Genomic DNA, 17,663 nt, shown 5'->3' on the forward strand with positions numbered 1-17,663 from the left:
ATAAATATTATTTTTATTAATTATTTAAATACTATATTAAAATATTATTTTTAATATATATTAAAACATCATTTAATTATAAAAATCATTATATAATAATATATATTATATATAGTAATTATATATTATATTTATTATATTATTAAAAATAATTAATTTATTAATTATATATATATTATTTAATTTTTTATTAAATAATTATTACATATCTAAATTATATTTTTATTAATATAAATATTTTTATTATATAATCATTTTTTCACATATTATATCTAATATTATATTTTTAAATTATTTAATATCTAATTCTTATACAAAATTATATTTATAATATATAATATTTAATTAAATAAATATAATATTAACATATTATTATAATATATTAAATTAATATATATTATATTTTAATTTAAAATTTTATTTTTTTAAATAAATAAATATTATTTTATTAATTATTTTTTAATTTATAAATTATAATAATTCATATAACATTTTATAAATTAATATAAAATTATTATATATATATATTTTATAACTTTTTTAAATTTAATATATATAATAAACATATAATTAAAATTTTATAAATATTAATTTTATATTTCAAATTTTATTTATTATATTAAATTATTTATTTATTATTTATTAATATTTTAATTAATATTATTTTATATTATTTCATTTTATATTTATTATTATAATATTATTTTATATATATTCAATATAATATTTTATTTAATTATTTTTTAATACTTAAATTATTATTAATATTTATTTATTATAAATTACTTATTTATCATATATTTGTTATATATATATATTAATTTTATATTTTTATTTTTTATTTTCTATGACATATTTTCTATATATATATATTGTATTATTTATATATATTAATATAAATCATTTAAATTTCTATTTTTATTATATTATTCAATAATTAATTATATTCACATATATTATATTTTTTATAATATTTTTGATTTATTAAAATTTATTAATATATATATTAATACAATTTTACTTATTCACATTGTTTGATATTTATATTCATTTTTTAATAATTATTTCATTAGTTTAAACTATTTGATTTATAATTAATCTAACAAACTAATTAATTTATAAATTATAATTTATTTTTTGAATTATTTTTTCTGACAACTTTATGATTAACGTAATTTATTGGTAAAATTTTATATACTATAATAATAATACAAAATTTTCATATTTTTTATTATTGTCAATTCATATTCCTTTTAATTTTATTAATTTTACTAAATTTATTAATTTTAATAAATTTCATTTCATTTCCCCACCTTCAGGAATCTATTATTATCAACATAATTTTACAATATGTTTGTATATATACATGTTAAACAAGTTATTTTAACTTGTAAATTTTAAAATGTAGTTTTTAATTAGACTTCTGTAAAATATTTATCATTTAGTTTTGTTTTTTAGTATTTTCTGTTTTAACTCCTTAAATTTATTTTTAAGCTAAATTTTCTCTAATATTTTAAAATTAATTTTCATTAACACTTTATTCATACATTACAACACTTCATCATATTAAGAATTCCAATTAATGCACTCTGATTCTTCCAAAATTAGGAAGATTTATAAAGCCAAAACTCCTCACGGAGATATTTCTGAAGAAGAAAGAAAATCAATTCACTCACAACACAGTTTGGTATTTCTTTTATTAGGGATGTCCCTATATCCTAATACAGATACCAGCCTAATTGCTCAAAAGCTATTTTCATGTGAAAATTTCACTAATGACATTAATCTTGCGCACAATGTATCCTTGACAATTATCAGTGTTTTATTATTTTTGTTTGGAAGTTACCACATTTATATCTTTATCGGTTCCATTTGGGCATCCCTATTATGCCATATATGTCATATCTTAACAGGTTTTTACGGTAGAACTGTTCATGCACGTAACACCTTCATAGCAATTTTTTTCTTTATGGGAATATTTAGGTCTTCATTATCCTTCACTTGTAAGTTTTTATTATATCATATCATTTTAGGCCCTCATATTATTTCCAAACTTTTTTTATTTTCTGCTTATCTCATTTTTAATAATTCACGTTCAGCCTTTTCACTTTGTATGGGTATATTTCAGGCATTTTTAAATAATGTGACCCGAGCTAAGACTCTCAACCAACTAAGGTTAAATTTGGTTATTATTCATTCTTTACAAGCCTTTATCACTTTAGTTGCCGCCGTTTGGTCTACCATTTTGTTTGTGAATTACAAGGACAAAGCACATGATAAAAATGATAACTTTGAAATGAATAAAATTATTGAAAAATTTCAAAATTTTAAATATTTAAAGTATTACTATCCAAGGTTTGTCTTGTTTCACATTTGTTCAGTAAAATACCTTTTCCACCCCGGTTCAATCCCATTTTTGCTGGAGCTTCCTATTCCTGTTAAACTGAGAGGATCAATTGTCTATACATTTGGCGAGTTTTTGGGTAGAAATTCATCCATATTTCTAGATGAAACTGTTATAACCAAACCAGGTGATTCAATCGACGATTCATTTTTTGTTATCAGAGACATTCCCTTGTTTTTTTTGATATTTGCCATTATAGCTCTGAATGTATCCATATTGTACTCTACATTCACTGCCAAAATAGCAATTAGCAGAAGCCCTTCATTCGTTTTGACTTCACTAATTATTTCAGGTTTTAGTTACGGTTATCTTATATCAAAAGCAACACTGGGCTCTAAAGCAATTCTTGATCATTATTCAAAAAAACAATCAGAAATTCCTCGACAATCAAAGGTTGTATCTGAAGTTGTTAATTTTACTTACTACTGTTCCTTATTTGTTCCTTACACAGTTTCAAAACTTATTCAAAAAAGATTAAGGAAAAGTAGAGTTTCTCGAGACTACATCCTGACTAGGAACTATGGTAACTTATCATTTGATGATGTCTCACTTTTACTTACATTGTTGAACAAGTAATATCTTGACACAAATTATATGTATATTTACTAAATATAATATATGCCGAGGTTTATTAGATTAGTATACTGCATTAAATTATGTCTCCAGCCTTTTATAGTATTGCCTCTTGTGTTTTTCCATAATCTAAACAGGATATAATCTATGTAGAATACCTTCTCAATGGACTTTCTCTCGGATTTACTAATTGGAGTACCGTCGGAATACTCTAAAGGAAGATGATTTTCATCTAGTTTTCCAAATTTGTTCGGGTATGTTTTGTGTATGAATTCTTCAGGTGGAATTGATAATCTTTGGAGTCTTTCATTCTAAGGAATTGAAAAGTTTCGGAAAATACCTCATCTTGGAGCCTTTGTTCCTTTTTTAATTCCTTCCTAGCCTTCTCAAGTTGTTGGTCCTTACTAAAAAAATACAAGGGTATGGACTTACAGGGATTTGTACTTAACAACACTACTTCCGTCATCACAATCTTCGAGAATTATCCCCAAATTTGGAAGGGTTTGGTCCCTCAAACGATCACACTGTTTCAGGAGTTCTTTAGTGGTTTCAGAATCAACTTTATTTTTAAGAGTTGCTTGTGCAAATGCTCTCGTCTATAATTTAAGATGATACTATCTAGATATTAAATAACCTTCTGACGTAGATCCACCAATTCGTTCAAAAGCGACTTTTCATTCTCCGATGACCCGGATTTATTTTCCACACCATATTCACAGCCTGGTTCTACCAGTTTTAACACCTATAAACCATACTCAGTTGTTGAGCTTACCCCAAGGATACGATACAGGTACTGTTTAAATAAGAGCGCTTGAGTATACTTAATTTGATTTTTGGGGTCAAACATAAAAGTGTTTACGGTTGAAATAAATTTACATAGATTTGACAGGACTTTGGGAGTGTCAAAATTGTCCAGGAAAGCTGCATGCACCTAAAATACATATGTGGTCACAGTAAAAAACAAAAACCTACGTTTGATTTAAGTTTCTCAAATTCATTATTGAGATTCAAATCATCTTCGGACCATTTTTGGTCAAGTGATAAGTTTGACAATTTTGAATTTAGTGTTGAAAAAAAGTTGAAAAAGGTTTCATCAATTGCTATGGGTTCGTCCATACCATCAGGACCAGAATTAAAGTTCAAGGTAGAGTCATATCTATTACAAATGAACAGTTAAAATGTTACCTTGAGTTTAAAAACAACAGGCGGATCTGTCTTTTATTATATTTACTTAACATTTCTTTAACTGTTATAAAGTTTTTCAGACTCTTGCTCATCTTTAAACCATGTATGTGTAAGTGGCCGAAATGTAAAAAGTAGTTCGCCCACCTATTAGTATCAAAATATGCTTCAGATTGAGCTATTTCATTGTCATGATGGGGGAATCGAAGGTCAATTCCTCCAGAATGTATATCAAAAACCTCTTTACCAAAAATACATGTCGACATTGCACTACACTCAATATGCCATCCTAAAATTTTATAAAATTTAGCTTATAAAAACCTGGTCTCCCTCTTCCCCAAGGACTTTCCCAAGACGGTTCGTTAACTTTTGATTTCTTCCAAAGGGCAAAGTCACTTTTAGATTTCTTATTTAGGGAAACTTCCCCGAGAGTTCCTTCAGCATCCAAAATGCGATTCAAATCGTTAAAACTTGTTGGTTCGAGTTTGGCATAGACGTGTTTCCCGCTATTTCTAAAGGATTCAATGTCAAAATAGACACTTCCGTCCGACACATAGGCATATCCATTGTCTAGTATTTTCTTAATAAAATCCACAATTTCAGTCATATAATCACTAACTCTTGTAATACAGTCTGGTAAACTGAAAAATTAATAAATGGTTAATAATTACCTGACGCCAAGTGAAAGCATATCGTTCCAGAATTCTTTTTCCCAGTGTGAAGTAACCTCAGTAAAGGGCTTGCCCTAAAATAATGAAGTTATTTATAAAACATTATACTTCATTTAAGGCTCTTTGGATGATTTTATCCTCGACATCAGTTATATTTTCAACAAAAAATAGGTCGTAATTTAGGTAATTTTCCAAAATACTCCTTATGGTATCACAGGCTATATATGTCCTTGCATGTCCCATATGAGCTGCGTCATAAACCGTTGGGCCGCAGGTGTACCATCTAACCTTTCTTCCTTCCTATATACATTAGAATTTCAATATTACTTGTGATTAGAAGTACCTCTGGGACGAATTCCACCTTAGAGGAAGGGTTTAATGAATTTTTAACATATAATCCTGTCAAAAATTTATCTTTTTTGGAAGGGATTTCCCATTTTCTGAGATCAGATTCCGATGCCATGCGTTTAAAATCCAAGTAATTGTTGAAATGTATAGAATCCTTGATTAAAGCTCTATTAATAAGTTTAAAAGTATTAATACCCCTTAAATAAAGCATAACATTAAATATACACAGGAGTAAAGCTGAAAAGAACATAAGTAATCATTTTTAATAATTTTTTATGGCCGTCATACACCACAACGTGATTCCAGTCATTCTTTTAAATGAACAGACTATTTACAAATGTACCATACAAAAACCGCTTTAAAATTAATTTTAAAAATATTTCTACATTTACAATTTCTAGAAATGACCCTGATTTGATTAAAACTCTTACACCCAAACAACTAGGTAGCATTGCTTCTTTCCTTATATCTTCCTGGATTTCCCTTTAAATAACCTTCATTTTTTATCCACCATTATTATGTTTAATTTGAATTATATTATTTATAGAATCTTATTATTTCTTGTTTAGGAAAGATTGCTTTTGATGTTTCTAAATGTGCAAGCAGTGACATAAAAATATGGGATACGTTCGTAAAAACTTCCCAAAATGTTCTCAACTCATTCGATTATAAGGACACTTTGAGGGTTTTGAGGGGATTAAATACATTCTATGATTATTTAGACTATGATTTACGCAAAAGTGATGTATCTTTTCTTGCAAATCTGGTGAATAAACTGTTTGATTGTGTAAGTTTTGACCTTAATTTTCCCTTCAGTGTGAAAGTTACAATTGCACAGAGCTTTCTGAGGTTGCTGAAATAATCTCAAGATTTATTATCTCGAATCAGCCTCTGATAGATTTCAGTGATTCACAGGTAGACACTTGCAGTTTGTTTTGTAAAATTTCAATTTCATTCAAAATAAGATTGGCTGAAGCCACTCCTTCTGACATTGTTAGACTACTGGTTTCCTTTTCTAAAGTCGGATCTTGTGACGAAGATCTTTTAGGTAAGATTTATCCATGAAATTATGCTTAGAAACATTGGTTAATTACTCCATAACAAACAAGAACTTTACCCTAGAACAACTAAGAACTTTATCCGCCAGTTGTGTGCTACTGAATCACTACCATGTAAAACTGCTTGACACTCTTTGTGAGTCATACATTGATCAAGGTAATTTTAGTTATTATTAATAATTGTTTAGACGTTCCTACTAATGACCTTGCTATTTTGTCTTTTATCTTTAGCAATTCCTCCTACACTAACCAGAAAGTGATACATCTTTTTGAAAAAAACCTGAAAAATGATGTTGTAAATATTGATTTACCAAGCTTTTGTTTGAATTTACACAAGATTGGTGTAAAGGTTCCTGAGGTACCCGATTAAATAGTTTATTTACTATGATTTCAGGAATACATAAACTTAATAAATGTCGAATCACTTAAACCTTCAACATTAATTGGTCTTTTGGGATTGTTTTCCCAATTTCCATCTAAACAGATGGCAATTTTGAATAAATTCAAAAGTATAAACTTCAGTGATTTAGAGAAAATTCCCAGTGTAAGTTTCAATATCTTCAACTTTTGTTTAGGTTATCCCGGACTACAATTTTAAGATTTTGGAATATATAACAAACGGATCATTCACTAACATTACTCACGTTCTGTTTGATCTGTTTATTTCAGAAGGGTTATTGAATTCTGATGATACAAGGTTGTTGTCATTAATAACTAAATTACCTGTACACTGGATCTTGGGAAATTTTGAGAAGATTAACTTTGGCAGAGTTAAAACAGAAAACATTGGCGATTCGATTCTTATTCAAACTGGACTGATTGCGTTCTTAAGGTTTTGCAGGGATGGTATGACTTTTGGACTCGAAAATAACCACAGTCTAATGGATAATATACAAAATAGCATTAATGAAATGGAACGAATTCATAAAATTTCACACCTTGATACTCTTCTCGATACTCTTCCTGCCGAAGAACTTGATAAAACTCCTACCATATTAATAAACCAATTGAAGAAAACACTTAAAATGGACATACGGGTAATAACTTTAGCATATACTTGTCATGAAGTTATTTCATAAATTAATTAAAATGTGTAGACTGAAGTAGTTCATGGTAAATTTATGATTTTCTTGATAAAAGGCACTCTTGATTCATTATTTTTATCATTTCCAGAAAATTTCTTGAGTTGCGATCATCAGGATTTTCAATGTTCATGGATTCCTCCTGGCAAAGTTCCTCGTCTTGAGATGTTGTCAAAAATGTATTATATTACTAGTCTAAATTACAAAATTGTCCCAATTTCTTACTATGAATGGAATAAAATATTAAATAACGACATGAAATCAAATTATTTATTCAAATTGATGAATTAACACACCACACTGTTACACACTTTCAGTTAAATTTTAAATGTACATTTTACTTATCATATATATTAGCTTAGTTTTATGTGATAAAAATGAGAATGAAAAGGATTCATCACAAATCCACTTGAACATAGGTATTTATACTGTGAAACATTCCGATGCTTTCAGAGTTCCCAAAGGATGATAAATCTAAACTAAACTTAAACACTGGTATGAAGATAAATTTCATATATTAAATTAGAGGGAAACGAGGTAAATAAGGAGTTGAAAACGCCAGTAGTGATAATCTCACCCAAGGTATTTTGATAAACTAAAAGGACACTTTCAGCCTCTGGTGGACTACGAAAGGTTATATAAGAAAATGATGGAAATCAAGCCAAACACAAAGGGAAACAACAGACTAGGTAATGAAGAAATTTTGTTATTTGATTTAGAAAATGAAGTGATTTACGATGAGAAGGTTGCATCCAATGACCCTGTATACAAGAGAGAGATGTTGTACAAAGTAATAAATTAAAATTGTTAAATCGATTTTGTAGCTTTTAAAAGACGTAGAATCTCGGATAGCGTTTTACAGGGCAGATGCAAATGAAGTAGAATTGGTATGAAATTAATTAACTAAATAGAATAACAATCTACAGCTCATGTCTTCAAATAACGGATTAAGCTAACATAAAATATTGGTAACCATCAAAACTAAGAGAACCGACTCCCCACACTTAAAATTACATGGTTCCATTATTCAATCTTTTGTACAAAATTTTAAATTACTCTCTCTTCATACACAACAAATACCAAAAATACAAGCGATTTCATTACTCTTAACACTAAAATACCATTTGTAACACCATCAAAATGACTGGCGAAAATGGCGATGAAGCTAACAAACAAAAGGGCACTAGGCCACCAAATTCTTTAATTGTAAGTCTTATCTTCAAAATATATTCTTGTATTTATTTCAATACTATTATTATATACTCCACTGACTGTCATTTTGTTTATTTTTTACACAGGTTTCACTTTCGAAGAATTCTTCCTTCTACGCAAACATCGGCAATAAACTTCTCAACGGGGCGAATGATCACCTTTCCTACGATGAAATTTTCGTAACAGGTTTGGGAACTGCAATTAAGGTCGCCATTGAGACCGCAATGCTTCTCTCAAACCGCAAAGTTGGTATGTTATCCTCTTTCATATACCTTATATATTTTTTTGTAGGTGTTATTAAGAAGATTGAGACTTCTTACTACAATTCAGACACAGTCAAAAAACACATTCCAAAAATTAACATCATCGTTGCTAAATCATAGTCTTTTTGTGAATCTTAATTTGTTCCCGTTGAATTACCAAAATATACATTATTTTGTTAATTTTTTAATTTGCCGAATTTATTTTTTATTTTATTTTTGTATTTATTTTTTATTTCGTTTTTTTATTTATATTTTTAACTATTTTATTGTTCTTTTGCTCCACTTTATGTGTTTTCTATTTTTATGGGATTACCTCACTTTTTACTAAATCCTCATTAAATTTTGTTAAATTTATTTTAAATATAAATAAATAATTTGTTTTTGATAAATTAGTCCTTTACAATCTGGCAAAGTATTCTAGTAGCCTGTAATGATTTACAATGTCTCTTGAACCCGTTAGGAAATTACCTAAAGAATTAATCCATTTATTAGAAGGAAACTATAAAAGCTGTAAAGAATGCCATATCACATCCGCCAGAAGCAGTTAAATTTCACATAACCACCGGGTACCTGAAATTTCGACAATTTTGCCTTTTAGAGTTTGTTTAGCAGTTTTTTTGGCTCTACTTTTAGTTTTATATCTTTTCTTTACCACATTCAAGGTATTTTCGTAAAAATTTGTTTATCTAATTACCAGAACGATCCTGTGTTATATACAAACATGTCATTGGGAGGGAACGAGTAGGTTTAATTCTCTCTCTTATTTTATCCATAGTAAGGAGAAATACTAATTAAAAGTTCAATATTAAATTATTTATAATGTATAAAATGAATAAAAATATCAACTTTGAAAGGAGAAATCCTCGCGGAGGTATTTATCAAAATTTATTTTACTACTTAACTAAATATTTTATTACTTAGTTAAATATTTTACTATTGGTAATTCGCTTAAAAAAATTTCAGAGCAGAGAAATTCCGCTTTAAAGGCAAGGCTTGAGTCAAGTAGGAAAGTTAATTGTTCAAATTTATGTAGAAGCTTCAAGGTTAAAGACTATTCTTGAGTTGGGAGCACTTAGGTGTGTATTTGAGCCCAGAAAGCCATACACTCCAGTTAACCCCTGGAAGTCCCCACCCTCATTACCTCAAAGGCCGCTGACTAACTATGCCACTCCAGCCTTTTACCTGAGACTCCGTGAAGATACTCTTTTCTTTATTTTCTATTACCTTCCCGTAAGTTTACATACACTAAACAAATAGTTTCATGGATTTCCTGATTAGTTACTCTCCACAGACTTATCCACTATTAATATTAGTTATCGGTACTTAATGCACTTATCTAAGTGGCTGAGGGTTGTTAATAATGGATTTAGAACACGATACAGCAGAAGCTGGCAGCTAAGGAGCTGAGGAGATTATCGTGGAGATTCCATAAAAAGTATTTGGCCTGGTTTCAGAGAGCAGAGGCACCTACCAAGATTACAGAAACGTTCGAGCAGGGAACTTTCGTCTATTTTGACCCGGAAGGTTCTATTTTGCACTTAAATCACACTTATACTATCTTTTTCGCACAATTGATGATATTTTAGAGTGGAAAAGGGTGACTAAGCACGATTTTACATTCCATTACAATTTTCTGGACTAGTTTCGAGAGGATTCCAGTTTAATATATTTTAATACATTTATTTTTGCTTGATATATTAATTAGTTTTATGACTCAACGAGCAAAGTTTATTTTAATCTGCACCTGAATGCAAATGTGTACTTCCAGATCACATTTTATAGTATCATCAGTCGATGATAAGTATGGTACAGGATGGAAATATTTAATAAAATTTGTTGTAACTGTTGCGGCAAAAAGAACGAAGATACCACTGAGGACGAGGAGGAAATCACAGAATCAGTTTTAATGATAGAAGATCCGTTCGTCGGGGCCAAATTAGTCAAAAAGGAGACTGAAAAAAAGGAACTTCCGGAACCAGTTGTAGAGGAAAAGAAGGTTTTACAGGCCAGAAAGCACTTAAAGGTTAAAAAAAAGGAAATCGAGAGAATTAGCATAAGTGGAGCAGTTGCCGCACTTCCACCGCCACCAATTGAAGAAATTGAGGGCGAAATACCAAAAGTAAAGGAATCCTATGACCAATTGAGTCTTGGGAGTGGAGTATACTTCGGTTACTCTCTTAACGATAATGGATCACTGTACCTGCAATACACTACTGAGAAGCCCGCCTCAATGGACGGAGTTTTGGGCTATATAAGGCCTGACCGGGAAATTTTGAAGTACCACTACGAAAATGAGAACGGAAAACATGTAATTTCAACAAATGTCAAAGAATATATGAAGAGCAAGTTCCAACATGATCGGAAAAAGTACTTCGACGCCTGGAAAGAATTCTTACAACTACTCAATTCCCACGGAGGAAGTCTTTATATTCTCTCCGCTTTTGATCTCAGTCCACCACCAAGGACTAGAATAGTTTTATTTAGCTGCAACAGTTTAACTGAAATTAAGGGTTGTGAGGAGGTTTGCTTAAAGGAAAACGATCTTTTGGGCGTTTTCCCCTTCTCTCTAGATTACAAAACCAAATTAAATGATAAATTAACCCGAAATGATTTTATGGATTTGTGTGAGAAATATGGCATTGTTTTCCAACTAATCAGGTAGCCCATCACACATTTCCCACATTTACTTTTTATAATTCCAAAATGCGAACTTTATGAATGTTTTGTTCATCTTACACATTTACTTATTTAGTGTTTTCGCTGATTCATTGAGGATTCCTCCGAACTTATTTTATAAAAGATTATTTTTATCAGTTTACAATGGTTTATTTAATTTTTCATTTTTGAATTCGAAAAATAGCTTTAAAACATCGCAAAACGGTTATAGAACTTTCAAAAGGTGAGATTCTTGGTGGAATTTAAAATGTGTATCAGTTTTAATGTTCCTCCGCCCGGTTCAAGGATCGAATTTGAGTTAAATCGCATTAAAATAGATCCTCTCAACAACAGTCCGGTGAGAATTTTGCCATTAAACCTTTCTTAGTGGGAATATGAAGTTGCAATATTCGAATCTATCGGAAAGGATAGGAACGTTTCCTACAATTTTCTAAGAAACGAATGGGGATATTTGGATCATACTCTCGATCCATACCAACCTTCTGGTTTCCTCCTTCCCTACTCAATTTCTTCATAGTCACATACATATTGATTAGGTGTGATTGAGGGTGGTCCTGAGAATTATGAGGGTAAGGGCTTAGAGCTGAAGGTCGGGAAAGATCGGCAAAGAACTGAGATTTTGCCTTATTATCTGGATCACGGCGTCTATTACAGACAGAGGGACAAAGGAGGCACAGTTTCCTACGACATTAGTCCTATAGCTTGTCAAGATATATCATTTTGTATCCAACCATACAGTTACACATATTATTGGTTAACATATTTTCACAATATAATTGTTTTAGATGAGACTGATTTGGATTTGGAAAGGAAGCAATGGGGGAGTTGGCACCAACCAAAGACCAATACACTTGGTTATCTGCGTTCGGCATTTCGCTCATTCATCAGAATGGAAAACACCACAGAGTTACCATATCCCTGGATTAAAAGATTTGATATTTTCGAGGTATCTATAATACACAACTACTTAATTCTTATCATACTATGTTTTATCCAATTGATTAGAAAGTACCTTTACATCGTGAAAGACCAAGCACTACGATACCATTTCCGGATCCAGATTGGCGTCTATCTGCTCTAGATTGCTTTGCAGGAGTTTATCCACATCATAATTTACCCACTGTTGAAGAATGTATACACCAATTCATACATACCATTGACTATATTATTACAATATTGATATTGAATATTAATGAAACAATTAGGTCTTGTGAGGCAAAAAAAGCTATTGAAGGAGTGGTCAAGGCTTGAGAAGTTGTATAATAAGAGTCCTGATAAACAATTACTACAAGAGATTAAGGAAATTAAGGTATTACCATACAAAACTATTTATTTTTATGATTTACAATTATTAGTTTGCATTATTTGGAGTACCTGATTTTTCTGATTCTGAGGATGAAATGCTCAAAGTCGTATCCAACATTGCCTTATCTCGTGCTAGAACGATGTTACAACTTCAAGCGTATCACTATTATACTATTATTAACTAGTTATTACATCAGTATATAATTAATGGTACGGTATAATTTGCTAATAGTAATGACTGGAGAAAAGACCCAGAGACTATAGAATATTATATAACGAGAACTGTGGAGGGTGAGGTGGATCCAAGCAGTGACTATCATGGTCCTGAGAAGACTGTGGTCTTGAATTTGGTCAATTACAGGCCTATGAGTAAGAAGTTCAGAGTCCACAGAAGCATTGAAGAGATGGCTGAAGCGTACCACAGAGTTGTAACTGAGAATCGCAGAGAAGGCCGCGCTCATACCAGGACTCAAATGACACCCAATGAAGAGCATTCATTCTATCCTCTAAGAAAACAACGGTATAAATTATCTATTCTCTAGTATTAGTTCTGCATGCACACTTTGTATGCTTATATACTTAACCTGATCCACTATACTACTATTAGTGTTATTGTAATAACTCTCTGGAAAATGTTTCTAGGCGGAAATTTCCTGCTTTGGAGGCCGAGTATAGGCCAATTTGGACCAATAGAAGTTACGGGTCTGAGTTTGGTGATGCCTTGAGAAAATCACAGGTATTCTTGATTTTCTATATTTTACTTAGAAAATACCCGAGAAGGATTTAACTGAGTTCGGAAAAGCTTTGAGGAAGAGGAAACGTAAATTCACCAAAGATGTTAGTTTAACCCTAACATTAATTAATCACAGGAACGGAGGACCAATTTCAGAGACGACTACTCCACTTTTGAACATGAATATAATTACTGATATACAAACTTGATAATATTCAAATACTTTGGATTTCTACAATTAAAATAGTTTATGGATTGTGTTGTTTTATTTTTTTCAAATTGTTAAGCTTTTTATCTTTTTTGGTTAAGTAAATGGTTTATGGGTTTGTGGATTATTTAGTCCACCTTTTGGACACGTCGACTAACTCAGAGGACCCGGTAGCTACAAGTTTTCCAGATTCATCGAACATCGAGCCTGTCACTGTGAAGCGATCTGAGTGTTTGTCTGACTCAGGGTCATGTTCAGCCACGGCGACTACAGTAGATCCAACCGATACTGGGGCTTTGAAGGTAACAGTAAGAGACTTTGTGGCAGCTAGAGGTAAAACTACGTTCCCCATTAGACCAAAAAGATTGTCGAAAATGGCGCTAATGACGCCACCGTGCCAAATTCCTGCATGACCACAAGCGTTATTTCCCACGTTCACCACTGTTAAAAGGTGGACTTTACTCTTCCTCGACTGCTCTTTTGAGAGCATCTTCAGCACTTCTTCCCTCTTCAGAGTCTCACACTCCTCCATTGATGGGCCCAACCCGTTCTCCATAACTTCTGAGGACGTATTTATAAACATTCTTTTGCTAAACCCTTCGTCCTTCATCAATAGATCGTTGAACAGGTGCCCATACTTGTTCTGTGTGAGTTTGGAGAGGCTAAACAGCTCCAGCTCGGAGTAAGTCCTGTACTTGAAGTATTTATGACACCACTCCGGTATCTTTACCATTATTAGGGGTAGATTTACTTTTATACTAAATTGTGTAAATTAAGGGATTTTTTGGAATATCTCCCAAAGGGGATTAAATTGGACTAATTAAGTCTTGGAAAATTTTAGGCTTGTAAAACTAACTTCTCAAAGGAATCTCACTAGACTATAATTAGCACTAACCAAACCCAAACACCCAACTTCAGAGACATTATGGTGTATATTACAATTCATTTTACTTATATTTAACTAATTTTAATATATTTATAATTCTAATTAGTGGGAATTTAAAATTTAAGTTTAAACTGGATTTTTTCCGGGTTTTAAAATCCCTATTGGGATTCCATATATATTTTTCAAATTTCCCTCATTTTTACTAATTAATTAGTTTATAATTGTTATTTATTATAGTTTTTGATAAATCTGATTATTTATTTTTTCCTCTCTCCTTCTCTTTTTTCTCATTTAAAGATCTATGTTTCTACATTTTAATATAATCTTTACAGTAATTAATTTATCTAACTTTCATATTTTATGATAATTAATTTACCCTAAAAATAGCTTAGTTATTTTTTTATCTTTTATTTATAATCTGATGTACCGAAATGAAAATCTCTTTACTATTTATCATTTGCTTATTTAGAGGCGTTTTAGGCCGTCCTGGTTCTATATATGGTGGAACAATGCTTTTATCTCTTTTGAAGCCATTTTGGAACTTTAGGCGTCATACTTCGATGTCTTTGAACCCCCCAATGTGCCTCGTTGGAAAGACCTATCCTTACAAGTCCATAAATGTTACTACTTTCGGCTTAATGAGGAGTTACACTGCTGTTTTGACTGGCTATTCGATGAAAGAAACTCGGTCTGGTATGAAGGCTAACAAGGGTACTTTGTACGGCTGGAACTCGAAGGTTAAGCCTCAGCGTAATGGTAAGATTACTTTTCTCTTTTACTCAGATTTCAAGATGCCGAAACCAGTTAAGGGCGAAAGTGCAGAGTTCTGCTGTCATTTATACTCTCCGCCCCTTAAAATTGGTCCAAGTGTCAGAAATGCTCTTGGCACTGAAGCCGACGACCCGAGCAGAGACTTCGGCTCTGATGAGAATTTAGACCAGATTTTAAGAAAAGAAAGCAACACCAAATCTAAAAAAATCACCAGTTGTTGTTTTCTGGTTCACGGATAATATTTGTCATTATTCTTACACTATTATTACTATTGATGTATATACTAGATACTATAGGTTAGTTATGTAGAATGGTAATAGGACATTAAGGTATTAGTGAGGACATCTGTACATTAATTCGAGCCATCTGAAAAAAATTAATCAATAAATTAGAAACCTCTAATTTGTTTTTAAAGAATTCGTATTCTCGAAACATTGTAACCCTCAAGGCATTAGACAACTCATCTGCATCAATAAACCTAAACACAGTATAACTGTAGGTAAACTATTACCTCTTTAGTGGATCATTATAAGGTTTATAAGCTTTGTATCTACGAATTTTTGTTCCATCAACTGGGAAATAAAGGTTTGGTGGGAACTCTGTTCCCATTTTTGGCATTGGGTCAAAATATTTCTTTAGGTCTTTGTAAGGCTTTGGAAATGGAAATCCATTCCATTCGTTAGGTTTATCTTCTGAAATCTTAGTCAAGGTTGTTTCAGTATTTTCATCTTTTGGGATAGGGATATAAGATATCGGATCATCACTTGGGTTAAAATGTTTAGGTTCTGGAGGGTTTGTAAACTGACCGGGTTCTGGTGCAATTGTAAACTGACTTGGTTCTGGAGGAATTGTAAATTGTTTAGGTTCTGGAGGAATATAAGTTAGACCAGGTTCATGTGGAATATAAGTTAAATTGGGCTCTGGTGGAGTGGGATTGTAGTTTGGATCACTTGTTGAATAGTCTGGAGTACGGAATTTCCTGACTTTATCATAGGGCGATTGTCCTCTTCTATATCGTGGATCCTCAAAATTAAGACCTCTTAAGTCATCTTTATAGGTTTTATACCCTAATAACATATACAACTATATAATTTAGCCTAATTGTATAACAATGGTTATGGTATATAATTATGGTCTAGAGAATATTAGAATGAAAAAATACGTTTAAAGTTATTATCTTTAGGGAAAGTTTTATTGTTATGGTTGTCAAAGTATTTGTTACGATATTTCCAGTCCCTTTGAGGACTATTCGAACGACTCCTATAATAATTACCAGACATTAAAATCAATTAATTCAAAAATTATTTAAATTAAGATAATTATATTAATAAGATTAATTAAAAATGGTTGGGTAATTATTTGAATAATAAATGTGTTAATATTTACTGGGGACATTAGTAAAATTTAAATAACATTTATAATTTTATCTGTTAATTTTGTCATTTAATTGACAAGTTTTAATTTTAAGTTATGACTGATAAAGATTCCCTTTTATCTGAAATCGCAAACTTGGATTCTCAACTTAAACAATGGTTTTTATTCAGAAGAGTTCAAGCTGAAGTAATTTTTCCCATTATTTTACCCTTAATTATTCAAGTGTTAATATATGAATAGTTATTCACTATTGAATTAATATTTAGAGATCATTATCTATAAAGAAATTGCTTGATGATAATAATTTCTTGGGTTTATCTGTTAATAACAAGAAAGTTCCAGTAACTGATCAGGTTTTATGGCATGATATTGTAAAAGGAAAGGTATTGTTTTTAGTTTTTAATCACAATTTAGCCTGAACTGGAAGATGAATTATCTCCCAACGCTAGGGAAATGAAGGTATTTAAAACACTTTTAATCCACATTAGGCTGATAAATACTTGGATATTTTTAGACTGTCTTGTGATTATGATAATGAATGTAGATTACCAGGTTTAACCCTTTTTTATTTTATTTTGGTTAAACTTATCCTAATTTAAGTGTGAATATGTGTTAGGTTCAAATTATTTCCGATGTTTGCAGGATAATTTTAAAACTACTTCATCAGAGAGGAATGAATTGTGTTTGACATCATTTAATGCTTTTGATGAATGCAGGAAAAAGTTACTGGATACTCAACAAAAGCTTGTGGAACAGTCTTTAAAAAGGCAGGAAGAACAGGATAATAAGGCTAAAGTTTGTTTTAAGTCGATTTAATTCTTTAGGAACTTTTTAACCGTAGATTACAACTTTTAAAACGGGTAAAATCTGACTAATTTACTCTCAATACTTGTACATATTTACTCTTATATATATGA

General features: G+C 30.8%; 11 protein-coding genes across 11 annotated transcripts, besides 9 other annotated features; 8 read left to right on the forward strand and 3 right to left on the reverse strand.

Moving 5' to 3' along the window:
* Positions 1 to 1,582: 1,582 nt before the first annotated feature.
* Positions 1,583 to 2,980, forward strand: TA03170 (uncharacterized protein; the record flags this gene model as incomplete). Its single annotated transcript, XM_949686.1, has 1 exon — positions 1,583 to 2,980. One exon carries the CDS (start codon positions 1,583 to 1,585, stop codon positions 2,978 to 2,980), a length of 1,398 nt encoding a protein of 465 aa, XP_954779.1.
* Positions 1,820 to 1,888: a sequence feature (6 probable transmembrane helices predicted for TA03170 by TMHMM2.0 at aa 80-102, 117-137, 144-166, 202-224, 330-352 and 362-379).
* Positions 1,931 to 1,993: a sequence feature (6 probable transmembrane helices predicted for TA03170 by TMHMM2.0 at aa 80-102, 117-137, 144-166, 202-224, 330-352 and 362-379).
* Positions 2,012 to 2,080: a sequence feature (6 probable transmembrane helices predicted for TA03170 by TMHMM2.0 at aa 80-102, 117-137, 144-166, 202-224, 330-352 and 362-379).
* Positions 2,186 to 2,254: a sequence feature (6 probable transmembrane helices predicted for TA03170 by TMHMM2.0 at aa 80-102, 117-137, 144-166, 202-224, 330-352 and 362-379).
* Positions 2,570 to 2,638: a sequence feature (6 probable transmembrane helices predicted for TA03170 by TMHMM2.0 at aa 80-102, 117-137, 144-166, 202-224, 330-352 and 362-379).
* Positions 2,666 to 2,719: a sequence feature (6 probable transmembrane helices predicted for TA03170 by TMHMM2.0 at aa 80-102, 117-137, 144-166, 202-224, 330-352 and 362-379).
* Positions 2,981 to 3,009: 29 nt separating the features above from the next.
* TA03175 (cysteinyl-tRNA synthetase, putative) lies at positions 3,010 to 5,428 on the reverse strand (the record flags this gene model as incomplete). The annotated part of the gene is made up of 11 exons (XM_949687.1): positions 3,010 to 3,288; positions 3,318 to 3,381; positions 3,410 to 3,573; positions 3,612 to 3,719; positions 3,750 to 3,908; positions 3,950 to 4,133; positions 4,163 to 4,448; positions 4,481 to 4,800; positions 4,831 to 4,904; positions 4,939 to 5,130; positions 5,174 to 5,428. The coding sequence occupies 11 exons, from the start codon at positions 5,426 to 5,428 to the stop codon at positions 3,010 to 3,012; spliced, it is 2,085 nt and encodes a 694-aa protein (XP_954780.1).
* Positions 5,372 to 5,428: a sequence feature (Signal peptide predicted for TA03175 by SignalP 2.0 HMM (Signal peptide probability 0.982, signal anchor probability 0.000) with cleavage site probability 0.529 between residues 19 and 20).
* Positions 5,429 to 6,239: 811 nt separating this feature from the next.
* TA03180 (uncharacterized protein) lies at positions 6,240 to 8,120 on the forward strand (the record flags this gene model as incomplete). The annotated part of the gene is made up of 9 exons (XM_949688.1): positions 6,240 to 6,393; positions 6,425 to 6,594; positions 6,631 to 6,780; positions 6,812 to 7,303; positions 7,334 to 7,497; positions 7,676 to 7,737; positions 7,772 to 7,813; positions 7,845 to 7,900; positions 7,932 to 8,120. The coding sequence occupies 9 exons, from the start codon at positions 6,240 to 6,242 to the stop codon at positions 8,118 to 8,120; spliced, it is 1,479 nt and encodes a 492-aa protein (XP_954781.1).
* Positions 8,121 to 8,458: 338 nt separating this feature from the next.
* Positions 8,459 to 8,913, forward strand: TA03185 (uncharacterized protein; the record flags this gene model as incomplete). The annotated part of the gene is made up of 2 exons (XM_949689.1): positions 8,459 to 8,524; positions 8,617 to 8,913. 2 exons carry the CDS (start codon positions 8,459 to 8,461, stop codon positions 8,911 to 8,913), a joined length of 363 nt encoding a protein of 120 aa, XP_954782.1.
* Positions 8,776 to 8,829: a sequence feature (1 probable transmembrane helix predicted for TA03185 by TMHMM2.0 at aa 76-93).
* A 699-nt stretch (positions 8,914 to 9,612) lies between the features above and the next one.
* On the forward strand, positions 9,613 to 10,379 carry TA03190 (uncharacterized protein; the record flags this gene model as incomplete). The annotated part of the gene is made up of 4 exons (XM_949690.1): positions 9,613 to 9,664; positions 9,715 to 9,795; positions 9,827 to 10,023; positions 10,164 to 10,379. The coding sequence occupies 4 exons, from the start codon at positions 9,613 to 9,615 to the stop codon at positions 10,377 to 10,379; spliced, it is 546 nt and encodes a 181-aa protein (XP_954783.1).
* A 227-nt stretch (positions 10,380 to 10,606) lies between these two features.
* Positions 10,607 to 11,455, forward strand: TA03195 (uncharacterized protein; the record flags this gene model as incomplete). Its single annotated transcript, XM_949691.1, has 1 exon — positions 10,607 to 11,455. One exon carries the CDS (start codon positions 10,607 to 10,609, stop codon positions 11,453 to 11,455), a length of 849 nt encoding a protein of 282 aa, XP_954784.1.
* A 261-nt stretch (positions 11,456 to 11,716) lies between these two features.
* TA03200 (uncharacterized protein) lies at positions 11,717 to 13,716 on the forward strand (the record flags this gene model as incomplete). The annotated part of the gene is made up of 9 exons (XM_949692.1): positions 11,717 to 11,806; positions 11,837 to 11,954; positions 12,006 to 12,415; positions 12,475 to 12,601; positions 12,675 to 12,778; positions 12,825 to 12,958; positions 13,007 to 13,294; positions 13,417 to 13,510; positions 13,540 to 13,716. The coding sequence occupies 9 exons, from the start codon at positions 11,717 to 11,719 to the stop codon at positions 13,714 to 13,716; spliced, it is 1,542 nt and encodes a 513-aa protein (XP_954785.1).
* Positions 13,717 to 13,839: 123 nt separating this feature from the next.
* On the reverse strand, positions 13,840 to 14,448 carry TA03205 (uncharacterized protein; the record flags this gene model as incomplete). The annotated part of the gene is made up of 1 exon (XM_949693.1): positions 13,840 to 14,448. One exon carries the CDS (start codon positions 14,446 to 14,448, stop codon positions 13,840 to 13,842), a length of 609 nt encoding a protein of 202 aa, XP_954786.1.
* Positions 14,449 to 15,032: 584 nt separating this feature from the next.
* Positions 15,033 to 15,083: a sequence feature (Signal peptide predicted for TA03210 by SignalP 2.0 HMM (Signal peptide probability 0.999, signal anchor probability 0.000) with cleavage site probability 0.988 between residues 17 and 18).
* Positions 15,033 to 15,611, forward strand: TA03210 (uncharacterized protein; the record flags this gene model as incomplete). The annotated part of the gene is made up of 1 exon (XM_949694.1): positions 15,033 to 15,611. The coding sequence occupies one exon, from the start codon at positions 15,033 to 15,035 to the stop codon at positions 15,609 to 15,611; it is 579 nt and encodes a 192-aa protein (XP_954787.1).
* Positions 15,612 to 15,696: 85 nt separating this feature from the next.
* On the reverse strand, positions 15,697 to 16,652 carry TA03265 (extensin (proline-rich protein), putative; the record flags this gene model as incomplete). The annotated part of the gene is made up of 3 exons (XM_949695.1): positions 15,697 to 15,850; positions 15,884 to 16,439; positions 16,535 to 16,652. 3 exons carry the CDS (start codon positions 16,650 to 16,652, stop codon positions 15,697 to 15,699), a joined length of 828 nt encoding a protein of 275 aa, XP_954788.1.
* Positions 16,653 to 16,842: 190 nt separating this feature from the next.
* Positions 16,843 to 17,562, forward strand: TA03270 (uncharacterized protein; the record flags this gene model as incomplete). Its single annotated transcript, XM_949696.1, has 5 exons — positions 16,843 to 16,932; positions 17,013 to 17,129; positions 17,161 to 17,205; positions 17,235 to 17,298; positions 17,363 to 17,562. The coding sequence occupies 5 exons, from the start codon at positions 16,843 to 16,845 to the stop codon at positions 17,560 to 17,562; spliced, it is 516 nt and encodes a 171-aa protein (XP_954789.1).
* Positions 17,563 to 17,663: the final 101 nt, after the last annotated feature.

The sequence above is a fragment of the Theileria annulata genome, chromosome 3 (genome assembly GCF_000003225.4).
Source record: "Theileria annulata chromosome 3, complete sequence, *** SEQUENCING IN PROGRESS ***".
Classification (NCBI taxonomy): Eukaryota; Apicomplexa; class Aconoidasida; order Piroplasmida; family Theileriidae; genus Theileria; species Theileria annulata.